This window comes from Pelodiscus sinensis, chromosome 3 (genome assembly GCF_052426305.1).
Source record: "Pelodiscus sinensis isolate ZL-2025 chromosome 3, ASM5242630v1, whole genome shotgun sequence".
Taxonomy (NCBI): Eukaryota; Metazoa; Chordata; order Testudines; family Trionychidae; genus Pelodiscus; species Pelodiscus sinensis.
In genome coordinates, this window is record NC_143054.1 from 28,468,709 (window position 1) to 28,485,670 (window position 16,962).

The 16,962-nt window shown below is 46.7% G+C and overlaps 1 protein-coding gene across 1 annotated transcript in view; it reads left to right on the forward strand.

The window, feature by feature from the left end:
- Nucleotides 1-16,893, forward strand: part of PDIA6 (protein disulfide isomerase family A member 6) — a 29,027-nt gene extending 12,134 nt beyond the window's left edge. Inside the window, exons 6-13 of the mRNA XM_075923498.2 lie at nt 1,895-2,031; nt 3,021-3,135; nt 4,586-4,726; nt 6,583-6,667; nt 6,757-6,829; nt 10,880-11,038; nt 14,576-14,672; nt 15,704-16,893. Coding sequence (XP_075779613.1) covers nt 1,895-2,031; nt 3,021-3,135; nt 4,586-4,726; nt 6,583-6,667; nt 6,757-6,829; nt 10,880-11,038; nt 14,576-14,672; nt 15,704-15,772 — 876 coding nt within the window. The 3' untranslated portion in view covers nt 15,773-16,893. The remainder of the gene's footprint in view (nt 1-1,894; nt 2,032-3,020; nt 3,136-4,585; nt 4,727-6,582; nt 6,668-6,756; nt 6,830-10,879; nt 11,039-14,575; nt 14,673-15,703) is intronic.
- Nucleotides 16,894-16,962: the final 69 nt, after the last annotated feature.

Sequence of the window (16,962 nt, forward strand, 5' to 3'; positions counted from 1 at the left end):
AACTAGGGGTACTAGTTATAATGAGTAACTGCATGTGGCGACTTAGTCTGAGCACTAATGCAAAAGAGACCATTGGAAGGAGCAACTAACTAGTCTTCGTTCTTTGTTGGTATCTCCATGTGTTAAATGGAGTTCCTTATCCCTTCCTCAGAACTGTATTACGGCTAAGCACATTAATGTTTGCTCTTCTGTGGTACCTTCCATCTGGGGACCTCAAAATAGTTTAATGTGAGAGTCAGAAAAGAAAACATAAATATCCAGGAATGAGACCAGATGCTAAACATTAATTGCTGCAAAATGAATGAAATGATTTCACAATTCAAGACCTGAAGTGGAAAATGTAAACAGAACAGTAAAAAATACAAATACTCTAAAATTCTTAGGATGACATTGTCAAAAGTGCTTGGTAGCCAGCTCCCATTTTCAAAAGTAACTAAACACCATTGACTTTAAACAGGCACCACAGAAGCCCAGTGCCTATGTCATTTCTCCAACCAAGCAGATTTAAGGACCTCCTGTAAATTTTACACGTAATCTTAATAAATTTAGACATTACTACCAATGTGGGGGGAAAAAAGTTATTAAAAAAGCTGAAACTTGACCGTGTCCGTTTACTCTGCCTATGAGATTTCTTTCCAAAAGTGAACAAAAAGGTCTTGAGCCATTAAGATCCAAGTCCAAGTCTTTTTCAGAAACAATAGCATTGCTTCCTGTGGGTTTTTAGGGGTGTCACCAGGCAGACACTCACCACCACAGTGCCTCCTGCCTGTAGCACTGGGAATTCGCTCTTACCAGCCCACAGGGTGTCTCTCCCATCACTCAGTTCTCCAGTGCTGGACCCGTGTTACTCCCAGACCACAGTGTCCTCTTCAGGATGCTGCCCTGCAGCAGTGCCCACTAAAGTTTCTCTCCACCTCCTTCCGGGGGTGGGTATTTATCAGTCTCTGCACTCTGGGGTCCTCCCCTCGCAGGACCCTATACCTTTAGGTACTCGCAATTCCCCTATACCTACCTTACCTTAGTAACCCACTGGAAGTCTTCATTTAGCCCCTGCCACAGGGGCGAACTGCAGTCTGAAATGGCCACTCATCATTGGCAAGGGAGTGTGGACCTGCTGCCTCTTCCTAGCCTGGCTGTCTCCCTGCAGCCCAGTACACTCAGGCCTTGCCTCTGGCCCTGCAGCCTGAGAGTGAGGGAAGGCCAGGGCTCCCCAGCTCTGCCTGCCTTTCCCCTGCACTGCTTTGTCTCAGGAAGCCCCCACCTTCCCTGGCAGCCAGGTCCCTCCTGCTCCCCAGCTAGACCAAGAATCACCCTTCAGGAGCCCTTATTTATACAGCCCCCAGTTGGGCCCTAATTGGCAGTATCTGCCTCAGATGCCGCTTTTGCTCTTGGTCCTGCCTCAGGGTTGGGTTTTATCCTTAAAGGGCCAGTGTGGGGCAGATACCCCATCACAAGGACTTAAATACGTTCTACAGCCGGTCCCCAACTTACAGCCACCTTGACTTAAGACCATTCTCACTTATGACCAAAGCAGTCATAAATACGGGCTCTGCGTTACGAAAGCGATCCGCACTTATGAACAGTGCGGTTGCAATGTAACTCAATGGGTTCCGAGTTATGATCATTCTGAGTTACGGCCAAGTGTTTGGTCTGTAATACGTTCGTAACTTGGGGACTGGCTGTATATGCTTTGTGGGCTATATTGACATGGATCGCTCTAGTATGGGAAACTTGATTTTTCCTGAACTTGGATATTTTAATTTAATTTAGCAAAGAAAGTGTGTAGATGCAGATATGATAGTGATCACATCTGGAGCTGCTGTGGGTGGGTTATATGTGAGGGAGCAATGCATAAATTTCCCTAGTTTAACTGAGACTTATTTTTGACCTACAGAGTAGCCGAGAAAGTGGAGGCTCAGATAAGAAGAATGTGATTGAACTGACTGATGACAGCTTTGATAAGAATGTTGTGAATAGTGATGATGTTTGGCTGGTAGAGTTTTACGCTCCATGGTGCGGACACTGCAAAAAGTAAGTGAAGTTCCTGGTAATGATTTAAAATTGGTGCTCACTTGTCAACTGTAAAGTATGTAAGCAGCTTATTCCTTGAATTGGGGTCCTCTGTCTCTCTTTTTATTAGATGTGGGGTTTTACAGTAGGATGAGTTACTCTTTAATGCAGTAATTCTCAACCATTTATGCCCGGGAATGGCAAACCCGTTCCCAAATTTTGGCTGACTGGTAAAATTTTATGTGCATATTCATTATGAAATAATGAATATGCAAATAAAGTCTGACTGCTCAGCCCCTTGCTCCCCGGTACCTAACACCCTTTGACCCTTTAACCTCTGACACCTACAGCTGGTGACTCCCCAGAGTGAGGCTACTCCCCTAGGCTGTGTGGCAGTTACTACCATAGGCAGGGGAAGCAGCTTTTGGTGGCATGCGCACTTCTCCTTCGTGCCCCCTTTTCCCCCCCAAGTGTGTCTTGTGCCCCCATGGTTTGGTGGGCCGGAGTGTGGAGCCTCAGCTGGGCCACCATTACTGGGGGGAGGGAGGCAGGTGCCTCCTGCTCTACTGCCTCCCCAAGCTCAGGGGAAAGAGCGTGGCACCTCCTGCTCTGCTGCCTCATTCAGCACCTCAGCCACCACGTCTTGCTGGAGCTGAGCTGCCACGGCCCGGTAGCTAGTGGTTCATGGACCAGCAGTTGGGAACCGCTACTTTATTGTACCTGCTCCAGAATTTAAAAGGGAACCTGTGTCTCCCCCTGCAGTTCTTGATTTAGCATTTGTTAACCCAGTCCTGTTTCATTTGAAATCACTGTCAGAACTCCCACTGCCACCAGTAAGAACAGGATCAGGCCCTTTGAATGCTCCTGATGTAAAGAGGGCCCAAGCATTCTTCTGACCCAAGAATTCAAGATGAGCTGGGATAGTCCAGGTTGGAGAGTGCTGTGGGTTGTGGTTTGCCTCCAACATGCTGTTTTTTACTGCTATTTATTGGCCATACATTGCTTTCTAGTCTGGAGCCAGAATGGGCAGCTGCTGCCATAGAAGTGGAAGAACAAACGAAGGGAAAAGTAAAACTGGCAGCTGTTGACGCTACGGTGAACCAGATGTTAGCCAGCCGTTATGGGGTGAGCGTGCTCTAGAGGCTTGAGAATTCCCTTGTCGTCTGCAATATCTCCAATAGGTCAACTTCTCTAGTAGTACCTAAAGAACTTTTTTTTACCTACACTTATTCATAATCTTAGTACAAAGAAATGTAGTATTAAAGGTGATTCACTCAGTTCATGGGGAAACTAGTGCTTTTCTCAAAAATTGAGAATGTGAAGTGGAAAAAGTCGTATAAATATGGATGTTGCTAATAAAAAAAGTATGTTAATGACTCTTGCAATTTACTTCCACAAGGTCTGGAATAATTGCACGCAGTAGCAATTTGCTAAGTGCTATCCTAAATTACCTTCCACTCCTCTGGAACTGGCATTTTTTGTGTGCACATGGTACCTTCATCTGAAAGAATTCCGAAGGTGTCATGTTAGCTATACAGATGAGGTGATACTGCAGGCTCAGAATTAATGCTTCATTGGACCCCTCTTCTCCCAGAAAGAAGTTTGGGTTGATTTTTTAAAAGGTATTTAGGCCCTAATGAGGTCAGAGGCACACAGGCACTTAAAACTCATTGATTTCAATAGATGTGAGTTGTCTAGTTGCTTTTGAAAATACCACAATGCTTTTAAGAGCTCGTTTTTTTTTTTAAAGTATTAAGTGTTCTTCCACATGTTAATACTAAAATAGTTTACAAAGGTGGAAAGAAAAATCACCACTGAGTAGTGTGTTGGTGAAGGGTGAATAAAATCTCTCTGAAATTCAGCTGTAATTGATCATCAGTTGGCAACCAGTGGAGGTACTGGAATAAAGTCTTATTAAAAATGATGTTAGGGTTTTTATGGGGGGAGAGGAGAGAAGGAGGAGTCCTATGTGTGGTAGAGGGGGGCTGCAGTTCCTAACAGTCTTCCCCCTTTCCCTAAAACTTGGTAGATCTTAATCTTTGCCTCTGGAGCCATGAAAAAATGAAGTTGGTCCTGCTGATACTTAAATCAGTGGTTCTAGGTAGGGATGTAAAATCCCATTTAAAATGTTAGCTAGTTAAAACTATATTTCTCTATCGTCCCATCACGCCATGGGCAGGGGCCTGCTGAGCTGGGCTGAGTGCTGGTTAACCAGTTACTGGTAAAGGTGTTGCTTACTGGTTAACCGGTTACCCATTTACATCCCTCATTCTAGGCAGACCTGATGTCAGAACTTAGACCCTTGGTGCACCATAGAAGCTGTGTGTGTCTATACTACAGTAGTTGATTGTACTTTTAACATGTGTTAACACCATTTTTTAAATTGTAGCATGGACAAGGAATAACTAATTTGCCTTTAAAACGTTTAGGTCTAGGGTGTAGCTCTTAGATGTAGTGTGGAAATACCCTGTCTTGATGTAAAACTCTCTTATCTAGAGCTGGTCATGCTGGCAGTGCATTGCAATCACTGGCATTCATGTTGAATTGAACTAATAACTTCTACATTTGATTGCAGATCCGAGGATTTCCCACAATCAAGATCTTTCAGAAAGGGGAAGACCCTGTTGATTACGATGGTGGAAGAACAAAATCTGACATAGTTGCTCGAGCGCTAGATCTTTTTTCTGAAAGTGCCCCTCCACCTGAGCTGCTTGAGGTATCTGAACTTCTCTGAGTACTTTTCCATCCTCTCTCTCTTGGGTCTTGCAGTTATTTTTAAGAAGAACGGTAATGGTCAAGAAAATGACCAACTGGTGTATAGGCAGCATTTGTTTTGGATCTGAAGTACTCAAAGATCGCAACCTGATGCCATTGTAGCTTTATTCTTTATCTTGAATAATATTGCTCATTAAAGAAGTTGGACTGATGGTCCTGAATGCTGAAGATCTTGATCCATAGACTTGATATCAGCAAGGCAGCAGCACTATAAGCAGTCTTGCCAGTGTATCTAAATCAGCGAGGGGCAGCCAAAAATAGGGAGTGGACTCCTTCAGTGGCCCTCCTTCACCTCAATGGGCCACAGCCCACTGCTGCCCTTAATCTGCTCATCTCCCCCTTGGGCACTAAAGCCCTGCATTTCCTGACCTTCCCCCCTCTCCTCCCCAAGCTCTTTCAGAGCGCCACAAATTGCCTCATTCATGCTCTGTCCCCACTCCTCCTCTGCCCTCCTCAAGTTCTGGGAGGGAGGGGGAGGAGATGGGATGGAGCACAACTCAGGCAATTCATTGGGCTCTGAAAGTGTTGGGAGGGCATAGGAGTAGGAGGAAGTGCAGGGCTCCAGTGCCCCAGTGTGTGAGGAGGGGCGTGTGGGGGAGGGAGAAAATGGGGTCCGTGAAGCCCCAGTGGGCCACATGTGGCCTGCAGGTTGCCCACTGCAGATCTAAACCTCACTTGTAGGAAGGGGGACAAGATGAACGTTCAGATTCTGTTCTTACTAAAACCTTTGCCCTTTGCTGACACTTTGGTCATGACTTTGTCATAAAGCCCACCTGACCTCTAGGAGGTAGGTGAAAACCACACATTTCACTTAATCCCACAGGCAGCCTACAGTCGGTAACTTCAAAGTTGGATGTGAGCCACCGATTTAAAAGCAAAAATTGACTCTTGTAATGCATGTGGTGTGCACAAGGAGCCTCCCACAACTCTTCTCCCTCAGCACACCGGTTTTTATCACGGGCTAAGACCAGAGACTGGCCAGTTGAATAACCCATTTAATCAAAAACTGTCTCTAAGGTGCCATGGGACTCCTTGTCTCTCCTGACATCGTAGACACTGATGATGCTATTGGGCAAACACATAGTAACCTGCACTTTGTAGCAATGTGTTTGTTGCACATGGAAAATATCAACAGTTTATGTAATCTGAGACACATGAACTGGTTGCCAGGGTGGGTGCCTGCACTGTAGTGCATGTGCACACAGATATTCCTCTCGCCCTCTCAGTATTGGCAGGGTTGGAGACAGCCTCTGTTGTTGGCAAGCCACAACATACCTGTCTAATGAGCCTCAAGACTAGAAGTCCCTTTGGCAGGGAAGTTTTAGCAGCATCTCAAGTGGGTTGGCTTTATCAGAGGCACTTATATCCCTTTAATTGTTTCCTGCTCCATGGAATTTTTACCATGGAGATTTTGTCTGCTACATTTCCTTCTCCTCGCCCCCCCCCCTTCCCATGTTGCTAATTACTGCACCATCTTTTATTGCTATCCTGCTGACAGGCTACTTAAAATGTCATTCCCTGTCAACTGAGTCTCCATTTGATCATCCCTCACAGCTGAACATGCAGCACCACCAGAATTGCTAGGAATACGCACAGGTTTGGGCATGGTGTTTCAGATAGTATTCTGCTAATGGACTAGAGAGAGGCTTGCAGTGTCTCTTCTGGCTCTGTCATAGGAAAAGTGATATTTTTTTTTTTCGTACAGAGCAGGTAAGCCTTCAGCTAGGAGTCCGGCGCTATTATCGCCTGAGTGCTGTGGCATTTTATAATCTATGGCTTCCTGTTTCATTCCCCCAGATTATTGATGAAAGCGTTGTGAAGAATACCTGTGACGCCTACCAGCTCTGTGTCATTGCTGTCTTGCCTCATATTCTTGATACAGGTAGAATAAAAGGAGGAATTTTCTGTATGATGTCAATTAAGAGAAAAGAATGACCTGCTTTAATTTTGTCAAATTCTGTCTGGAAACAGGAGCTGCAGGAAGAAATTCCTATTTGGAAGTTGTGTTAAAAATGGCAGACAAATACAAAAAGAAAATGTGGGGGTAAGTATCATTACTAGCTTGACTGCTTCTCTTAAAAGTGGGGTATTGTGGAGAACATCTGATGTCTGTTGGATTAAGAGAATGTTTCTGTAAGATCCTGAATTGTGATTTTTCTATAGAAACTAGGGGGTTATGCTCGCCAATCCCCCTTTCTCTGTGGGTAAGTATCTAGCCGGGGAGGAGAATGCAGGAGCGAACTGGGGGCAGGATCTGTCAGGGAGAGCTGGGCGGAGGCCGCAGTGTGGCAGCCCCAGCTGTCCATGTGGCTGCCTGGGAGGGCGGGGCTGTGAGTGGGTAGGACTTGGCTCCAGGGGCAGATCAGAAAGGGTGGGGCCGGGGCTTCCTTCTCCAGCTGAGCTTTCACCAATCATGCCTATCCTCCATCCTGTGTTTGCAAATGATGTAATGTCGTTCCATCAACCTGCAGGAAACATTTTTTATATATGAGAGAGAGAGATATACACACACGTACACTTTGCAGAGATAGGCGCAGCCTTGCATCTGACAGTGTTATATGGCAGATAAGCAGTAAGGATGTTAAATATCGTGTAACTGACTAATCGAGTAGTTGATGCATTTTTGCATCAACTATTCAATTAGTTGATAGGATGGCGCTGCACCTTTGAAATGCCACAGCAGCATTTCAAACGGGCAGTGCTGCAGGGAGCCCAGGATTAGCTGGGGACTCCCCAGCTGACCCCAGGCTTTGCGCTGCACAGAGCCCAGGTCTCCTCTCCCACCCCTTCTTCCTCTTCCCACCCCCCCCCTCCCCCGCCCCCCATTGCTGCCTCTACCTGATAGAGGCAGCAAGGTGCAGGGCGGGGGGTGACTTGTTGACTAGTCCTTAACATCCCTAATAAACAGAGAGCATGGTGTAATAAAACACCCTCTGTCACCAGATAACACCGTGGGGGGGGGGGGGGGTATGGTTAAAAAAGAACCCCCCCAAATCTCTGGATTTAATAGTTTTTTCCTCTTGTTTTCATATGTGCATTTTGACTTAAGACTACCGTATTTTCCGGCGTATAAGACGACTTTTTATACTAAAAAACATCCCCCAAAAATCGGGGGTCGTCTTATACGCCGGGTATAAACATACAGGCAGTCCCCAACTTGCAGGTACGAACGGGGCTTTTCTTGCCCCGGAGGACACGGACTGCGGGACCTCGCGGTCCCGCCGCCAGTGTACTCCGGGGCGAGAAAAGCTGCTCCGCGTCTCCCTGGTCTGCAGACCAGGAAGACGCGGAGCAAAGCCGCGGAGGGGCTCCGGCAGCGGGACAGCCCAGACGCACCGCGGCTGCCCCACTGCCCAAGCCCCTCCACGGCTTTGCAACGCCTCGGGGGAAGCCGGCAGCGGGACAGCCCAGACGCACCGCGGCTGTCCCACTGCCGGCGTCCTCAGAGGCTTTGCTCTCGGGGCCCCTGGTCTGCTGGGGACCGTCTCCAGCAGACCAGGGACACCGGGAGCAAAGCCGGGGAGGCGGAGGGGTCCCGCGCCTCTGAGGCTTTGCTAGAGCAAAGCCGGGGAGGCGCGGCACCCCGCTGCCGCTGCGGCTTTGCTCCCCGTGTCCCTGGTCTGCTGGGGGGGAGGACACAGCTAGTGCGCCCGCCCCCCCCCCCAGCAGACCAGACTTTTGTTGTGGACCCTGGGGCAGAGCAGCTGGGGTGCTGCCGCTTGGCCTCTTAAGGGGGGGTAGTCTTATATGGCGAGTATAGGCGAAAACCTATGTTTTAACTAGAAAATTTGGGGGTTGTCTTATACGCCCAGTCGCCTTATACGCCGGAAAATACGGTAATGCCATCTTAAACATTAAGGAGATTTAGATCAAGCTCAACTCTCAGGTCTGAATGTTGACAGCAGTATCTGAGCAGTAAAATGGGCCTGATTTCTTTAGAGCTTTACTTTGGTAAGCTGATTTCTCTCTTGTCTCTCTTATTTAGGAAGTCCAGGCTCTTTTAATGTCATGCCTTATATTCCCGCTGTGGGCCAGTGACATTTTTCTTTCTCCTTCTGTAGCTCCTTCTCCATGCTGGGTTGAACCAGTTAAGGATGTTATATATAGTTTAATCAACAAATGGATGGATTTTCCATCGACTAATCCAGGGTTTCCCAATCTATGGGTCAGGACCCAAATATGGGTCGCTATTACATTTCAAAAGGGTCACCACGTGTCTCCCCGGGTGGCTCTGCCCTCTCTCCTGCCCCCATTTTTGAACTGTCTTGGGTCACCAAGTCTTCCTGAATTGTCAAAATGGGTCCCCATCTGGAAAAGGTTGGGAATTGCTAGTCACTAGTCGATAAGCAGGGAAGCCAGCAGACTCTTAATACATTTAAAGGGGTAAAGCGCAGCAGTGGGGGCCCAGCACAAGCTGGGAATCATCTGGCTCAGCTCACACTGTGCTTCTGATTTTTAAGTGTATTAAGAGCTGGCAGACATTTAATACATTTAAAAAGCAGAGTTGCAGTGTCTGGGACTGGGTGCGAGTCGGGAATCAACTGATTCCCTGTTTGTGCCCGGTCCCCGCTACTCCCCTGTCCCCTGTGGAGATGATTCTGGGGAGAACCGGTTTTTATCTGGCTCCTTCCAGCACTGGTTCCAGCTCCCCCTCCCCTTGCTGCTTCTGCTAAAGTCAGCAAGGCGGAGGAGAGTGACTAGTTGAGGAACTAGTCAACAAGTCGCTTAAATCCCTAGAACCATTGCATCTTTCCTTTCCCACAAGCCAGGGAGAGGTCTGCTAAGGAATGCAATGTTACGGTGGGGTTAGCATGTGGAACCTAAGTTGCTGGGCCTCAGAGGAGGGGTGTGGGAGCATTCTGACATTGCAGGTGCTGGGAAAGAGGCCATGAGATGGAGAGGGGATGGCATGAAAGATATTGGAAGGGGAGGGTTGCTGAGACTTATCAACTCCTGACTGGGCTAATGCTTCAGTTTCTCAGGAGGGCTTGTTAAGGGCAAGAGGAACTGAATTAGCCAACTAGGAATGGAAACCCCACTCTTCTCTGGTCAGCAACCTGCCCCAGGTGTTGATTCAGGGCTAGTGTTTCTTTAGTATGTAAATTAGCCCACTTTGAGCCTGGCCTGCTGAAGTTAAAGCACATCAATCTTGTGTTTAAAAATTGATTCAGTAACATGGTTCCTGTCTTGTAGGAGCTCTGTGTATAACCATTTATGTGGTACAGGATTAATGGCTGGGCCTTGTTTGGGTCCTTGGGCTAGAGGTCATTGTTGGAGATTGAAAGGTTTCCTTCATGTAGAGCAGAGATGGGCAAAATGCAGCCCATGAGCTATATTCGCTCACCACAGCTCTCTGGGCTACCAATGTCCTGTGGCCCAGCAGGACCCTTGGGCAGGTTTCCTACCTGCTGCACCCCTGCATGTTGCTCAAAGTGGTCAGCTGCTAGAGCTGGCATGTGCGTCTGCACAATCCATACAGCTCCAATTAGCCAGAATTCCCTCTCCCACCCCCCAAGATGTGCACAGAGATGCACTGCTGGTCCCAGCAGTCGGCATGTGGGGACACAGCAGGCAGGGAGCCTACCTGAGAGTTCTGCTGGCCAGGAGCTACCTATGGTGAATGCTTCCTGGCCGTGGCCTGCACCTGGCACTCCAAAGCCCTCTGCACCCCTGCCCCTAGTCACAACTCCGTCCCAGGCACTACACCCCCCTCATACATCCCTCCCCCAGGTCAGAATCCTCTCCTGAACTCCTACCCCTTCCCAGATTCCCACATCCCCTCCTTTCACTCTAATCCCCACCCCTAACATGGAGCATGATTCCACTTGCTGCTCAGCCTCACTGTCTTGAATAGCAAGAGGATGGAGAGAGGTGAGGTTCTGTGATAGGTCAGTTCACCATCATAGCAGTGGTGTCAGCACTAATACTTTACAATTTTCCTTAAATGTCTGTTTTACTAGGTGGAAATCTGTGCAGCGCTGCAAACAGTGCTACAAAAGACAAGGGTGTATTTGCTAATGAAAAAGGAGACCTGTCAAAAGCTGGTGTAAAAGCTATAATACAATGGTGCGTCATCAATATGCTTTTTTTAAAGGTGGCTGTGGACAGAGGCTGGAGCTCAGTCTGAGCTTGAAAGCTCATTGGGAATTGGAGGATTTGGGTACCCAGCAATGGCAGCAGTTAATGCAAGGAAGATGAAATTTGCCCTCCTGAAAGGATCTTTCAGTGAACAGGGGATTAATGAATTTCTCAGGTACAAAATGCCTTTTTTTCTTAAGTTATTTAAACTGTTCATTTAAGTAAGTCTCTGGATCTATGGAAACAGAACACATACAGTGTTCATTGGCATGTCAGTGTAAATTTATTTGAGAGCTCTGGAAGTGAGATTACTAGTTGCTGTGAAGTTTTTGTTTTTTATGGTTTTGTTTTTTAACTAAATGCAGGGCTAGGGGGGAGTCTCTGGAAACATAAGACCCTGATCCTGCAGAGGATTTGCAGGATCAGACCGAGCCCTTAAACTGTAAGTTGCCAAATACTCAAAGTAGCTAACATGGCAGTAGTATCGGGGAGTGGGAGGGAGTAGGGATATGGAGCCTTTCCCAACTGTTTGACTCTAATAGACTGAGATTATGCAAATAGTTCAAGCCCAGTGCCAAGTTTTCCCTTTATTTGGTGTTTGAAGGTAGATCTGCATCACCATTCTTACTAAAATTTAGAAGTGCGTGGTAAAGCAAAAACAGTACGGATTTCTGTGCTCCGTATGTCTCCGAGCTATCACTCTTCTTTCCTCCCCCTCCACCAGACTGTGAGAGTACTATGCATGGTAAGTTAGCAGTAGTTACCACTATCACTTCAGAAAAAGTTAGTATTGCACCTATGCCATGCTGGTTCACTGACTTCTCAGACAGGGACTTCACAAATTCTAGTCCATAGTACTTCACGTCGTGATGATGTACAGGCAGTCCCCGGGTTACGTACAAGATAGGGACTGTAGGTTTGTTCTTAAGTTGAATCTGTATGCAAGTCGGAACAGGCATCCAAATTCAGCTTTGCTGAAACTGACCAGCGGCTGACTACAGGAAGCCCGAGGCAGAGTTGCTCTGCCCCGGGCTTCCTGGAATCAGCTACTGATCAGTTTCAGCAGGCTGAATCTGGACGCCAGTTCTTACATACAGATTCAACTTAAGAACCCCATGCGTCCCCAAGTCAGCTGCTGCTGAAACTGATCAGCGGCTGATTCCAGGAAGCCTGGGGCAGAGCAACTCTGCCTCGGCTTCCTGTAGTCAGCGCTGGTCAGATTCAGCAGCGGCTGACTTGGGGATGCCTGGGGCAGAGCAGCTTGGGTGCTGCTGGGTTGCTCCAGTAGCGCCGAGGAGCGGCGCTACTGGACCAACCCAGCAGCACCCAAGCTGCTCTGCCCCAGGCGTCCTGATTCAGCCGCTGCTGAAACTGACCAGCAGTGGCTGAATCTCGACGCCTGGGGCAGAACAGCTGGGGTGCTGCCGGGTTGGTCCAGTAGCGCCCAGAGCGGCGCTACAGGACCAACCGGCAGCGCCCCAGCTGCTGTACCACAGGTGTCCGGAGCAAAGCCGCGGAGCATGGGGGCAGTGGGACAGCCCAGACGCGCCGTGGCTGTCCTGCTGCCCATGTGCTCTGCAGCTTTGCTCCCCGTCTCCCTGGTCTGCTGATCACCAGCAGACCAGGGAGACGGGGAGCAAAGCCTCTGAGGACGCCGGCAGCGGACAGCCCAGACGCGCTGCGGCTGTCCTGCTGCCGGCGTCCTCAGATGCTTTGCTCCCCGTCTCCCTGGTCTGCTGGTGATCAGCAGACCAGGGAGACGGGGAGCAAAGCTGCGGAGCACGTGGGCAGCGGACAGCCCAGACGCGCCGCGGCTGTCCCGCTGCCGGTGTCCTCCGAGGCTTTGCTCCCTGGTCTGCTGGTCTCCCCCATTCGTAACTCGGGGACTGCCTGTATTTTGGGTTACTTAAGTAAATCAGGAAGTACCACGACCTTTACCAGTATGAGTCCATGGGTTGAGAGCAGTTGAGTAAAGAGATTTGTTGACATTACTTTTTTTTCAATATCAAGAAATGTTCACATGTAGATGATGATTAGCACTACTAAGAGAAATGTCTCATTTCTCACAACTTAGTAAGTCCTTGTAAGTTTTAAAGTAACTGTAGTGAGACTGCTTCACGTTCTGTGATAGTGATGCCAGAGAAGAGACTTCCTAGGGCAAATGTCCCACAGTATCCACCATACTGATGGGCTGTATAATAAAAGATTGGTGTTACCTTACCAAAGAGCAGGACCTGCAAAGCAGAAGATAACATTAACACTTTAGCTTGGGTGTGCTGCGTATAGGGAAAACAGTACCGTCACACTAGCTGTAGCTAAGGATGTTAAATTGCATTTAACTGCTAATCAAGTAGTCTGGTCACTAAGAGGGGAAACTGCAGCTGCAGCAGGGTTAACTGCATGGGGCTGGGAGCTAATTGCACCTCAGCTCTGCCTTTTAAATGTAGTTGGGATGTAATCGACTAGTCAACTATCCAGTAAGCTTTCGCTTATCAGATAGTTGACACGCTAGTCAACTAGTCGTGTCCCCCCCCCCCCCCCCCCCGGCTCTATCAGAAAGAGGCAGCAAGCTGAGGGGAAGAGGAGGTGGTGCTGGTGCTGGGGGAGCAGGAGGAGGCAGGGGCACAGCAGTGGCGTTTCACCTTCTGCATTTCAAAGGTGGAACACGGTGTGACACTTTCGTCTTTGAAATGTAGCAACAGCTGGGTCGGCTCTTGCTACATTTCAAAGTGGAAGCGCCCTTATCGACTCATCAAATAGTCGATGGAAATTCCATTAGTTGATTAATCTAATTTTAACATCCCTAAAATGTAGTAAGAGCCGAGTGGTTCTTACTATATTTAGCAGGCAAAGGCGGAGCGGGGGACCGGTGCGAGCCAGGACTCCGCTGTCCCGGCTTGTGCCTGATCCCTCGCTGTGCCTCTGTCTCCTCTGCTCCCCATCCTCCCCATGGAGACTATTGGAGGAACTGGCTTTTAAGCTGGTTCTCCCCAGCACCTGCTCTTGCTTCTGCCCCCACCATGCTGCCTCTGGTCTGGGCGGGGGGAGGGAGACATGAACCTAGGCTTATCCTGTAGTCAACTACTGGACTAGTTGCTTAGATCCATAGCTCTAGCTAGCTTTCTTAATGCAAACTTAGCATAGTTCTGTAACACTTATTACTTTATGTAATGTGATAGGAAGCCTGTAAAGAGTTCAACTGAAATCAGGAAAACTAAGCCTCTGAGGAGAGGAAAAAGCATTCATTATCTCTTTAAAGTCTAATGTCTTCTAACTTCAGAATTGTGTGAATTTACGACTGGAAAAACATACTGAAAGGAATAATGCTTGCTGTTCATAAAGGTTCATTTCTGCACACTGAATTAGCACGGCAGGTTGGGGTGAAAGCAGAAGCTGCTCACCTTTTGAGTCACTCTGTTAAAGATTTAGGCTTCTGACTTGAAGATAAACTACTGCAGTTGACAACTAAGTGCCTAGTCCAGGATGTCAAAGTAACATTATTGCCACAAACTAGAATATGTAAACCAAGTATTGACTTTGGGCATGTCCCATCTTTACTGTGCATGGTACAGGATTGGCTCAAGCTAAACATCCAGTAGCACACTTACTTAGAAATCCCTATTAAATGTATACAAACCAATACTCTGTGTTTTGAGGTGGGTGAGATTGGAAACTTGTTAAATCTTTCTCTAATTTTTTTCCCCCTCTCCAGGGAGCTCTCCTTCGGTCGTGGGTCTACTGCACCAGTAGGTGGTGGGGCTTTTCCTAAAATTAACACAGTTGAGCCATGGGATGGCAAAGATGGTGAGGTAAGGGGCATTTTTTCACTGGGTACATGAACACCGTGTTAAAAAGAAATGCTGAGCAGAGGCACTGAACCAGTGTGAACATTGCTTTCCTCGAAATGCTTATTTCCAGAATAAGTAAAACATGTTTTGTAGCTTTCCTCACGAAGTATTCGGACAGTTGCCTTTTTTTTTAAACCTAAGATCCATAGCCATTTGGTAATAAAGAATGGCTAAGTAATATTGTCATGCTCATTCTCTAAACTAAAACTGTATTGACTTTCCTGTTGTCTCCGTAACATCTAGAAGTTAAACAATAGGAAACCTAACCCAGACCCATCAGACAGCTAGCTATCTGAAGTCATGGACAGTTATACTCTATCTTGTTAATGTCTTATATCCTAATCAATAATATTATATGTCAAACAGCTGAGGCTGAAACACAGTTTACTGATTACCTCAGATAATGAGCAAACTTCAGTGTGTGAACTAAAGGGTTTACTGTGCAATCGCACCTGAAATGTATATGATGCAGCAGTATGGTGACTTAACTCAAAAATTTCACTTATATGGCACTTAGCTACACAGTTTCCATTGATAATGATGTTATGATAATTGAGTCATGCACTAAATCCTTGATTCTTTAGGGTTCAGTGCCAAGTCTTTTGTACAAAAAGAATGGGGAGGGGACAACCAAAGAATCACTGGTGTAGCTTTGTTTTAATAAGAACTTGGCAATGCCGTACAAATTCCAACTTTCTGGATAGCATGTAGTAAATAAATTCTCTGGTAGAAAGCATCCCAAGGAACATGTTCTTTACTGGTCCCAATCTCAGTTAAGTGGCCACTTAGTGCATTTCAGCATGGGCCAAGTGTCTGTCCATGTGAGCTTAAACTTTTCCAATAAAGTGCCGTTTAGCTCTCTGCACGTCCAGACTTAGTCTTATTTTGGAAGACTGCTCCGTTATCTTTGGTATAGTATTGATTTTTCAAGTAACTTAATAGACCAGCATTACAAGCACTGGTGTTCAAAAACTTCATTTATGATTCCGCAGCTTCCGGTTGAAGATGATATTGATCTCAGTGATGTGGATCTCGAAGACTGGGATAAAGATGAATTGTGAGATCTTCAGGAAGCTTCTTTTCTTGGGGGAGAGTGTGCAGCAGTTTGGAACATTGTTCACAATCAAATGGATATTCCAGTGGCTTTTTTTACAGAGAAGTTACACCTGGCCAGATACCTGGAACATTGTGATAGTGAACTGTATGCCTCTCAAGAAAACATTGCAAAAATTCTATGAATTGTTGTAACCAGTAAATTTGATTGTATTCTGTGTAACAAATATTTTGAGGACAACATTGATCTTTGATTACAACAGCTTGGGTTTTATTTTGTCCATAGAGTATGTGCCCTTTGAATGTGTGCGGGGGATGTTACTGTAACCATTTTAAAATGTGATTTTTTTTTTTTTCCATTCAGATGGAACTTGACTAGCTTCTGTTTCAATTAAAGAATAAAACAAGATATTTTTGACATAGAATAATAGAGTAAAAAATGCCCAGGTTCAGATGACTGGTGCAAAGTGAATCGTATATATCAAAGAATGGTGCTGCAAGGCTCTTCAATTACTCCAACACTATAAAACTAGTTTTATCTTCAGGCAAACCTGTCAAGAAGACAATCTTGGTTTTAAATGCTCTTTGTAGTCTTCCCTTTTCTCCTATTTTCAGGGATTTTCAGTTTTTTGGAAACTTCACACCACCTCAAGTTGTGGTCTTGTCCAATAGCTGTGTCAGTGCTTGAATGGGAAACGTCTAAGGAAAATGCAGGACTGCGAAACCTGCTACTGATTTCAGAAAGTGGCAGTTTTCCTTTTAGTTGGTAGTGAGCCAGTGGCATGCCAGAGTGTGAAAGGTCAAAGAGCTGCTGTAACTGCTGCTTTCTATCTCTCTGCCTAAAACTGATACTGGTCTCTTCAGCGGAGCCCAGGTGTTATCTCCAGCATCCTGGCCAAATTCCAACTTGGGTGATTATGTTCTGCCTTCTTATATTTCCTCTGCATTTTCCACTGGCACTGGTATTCTTTGCTTCCCATTTTACGTTGTTGAAATATTTACCGTCTCGCCCTGGGGTGGTTGCATTTTGATGTTGGGTATAGTTATTACTATATTTGTAAAAATCAATATTATAAAAATGTAAGGCCAAAGGTATTAAATAAATTAACATTTTGCTCTTGGCCCCCTATTGTATCAGTGTCAAGCAGAGTTACTGTACATGGAACTGACCTGTTTGAGATAAGGCGGTGGAATAACT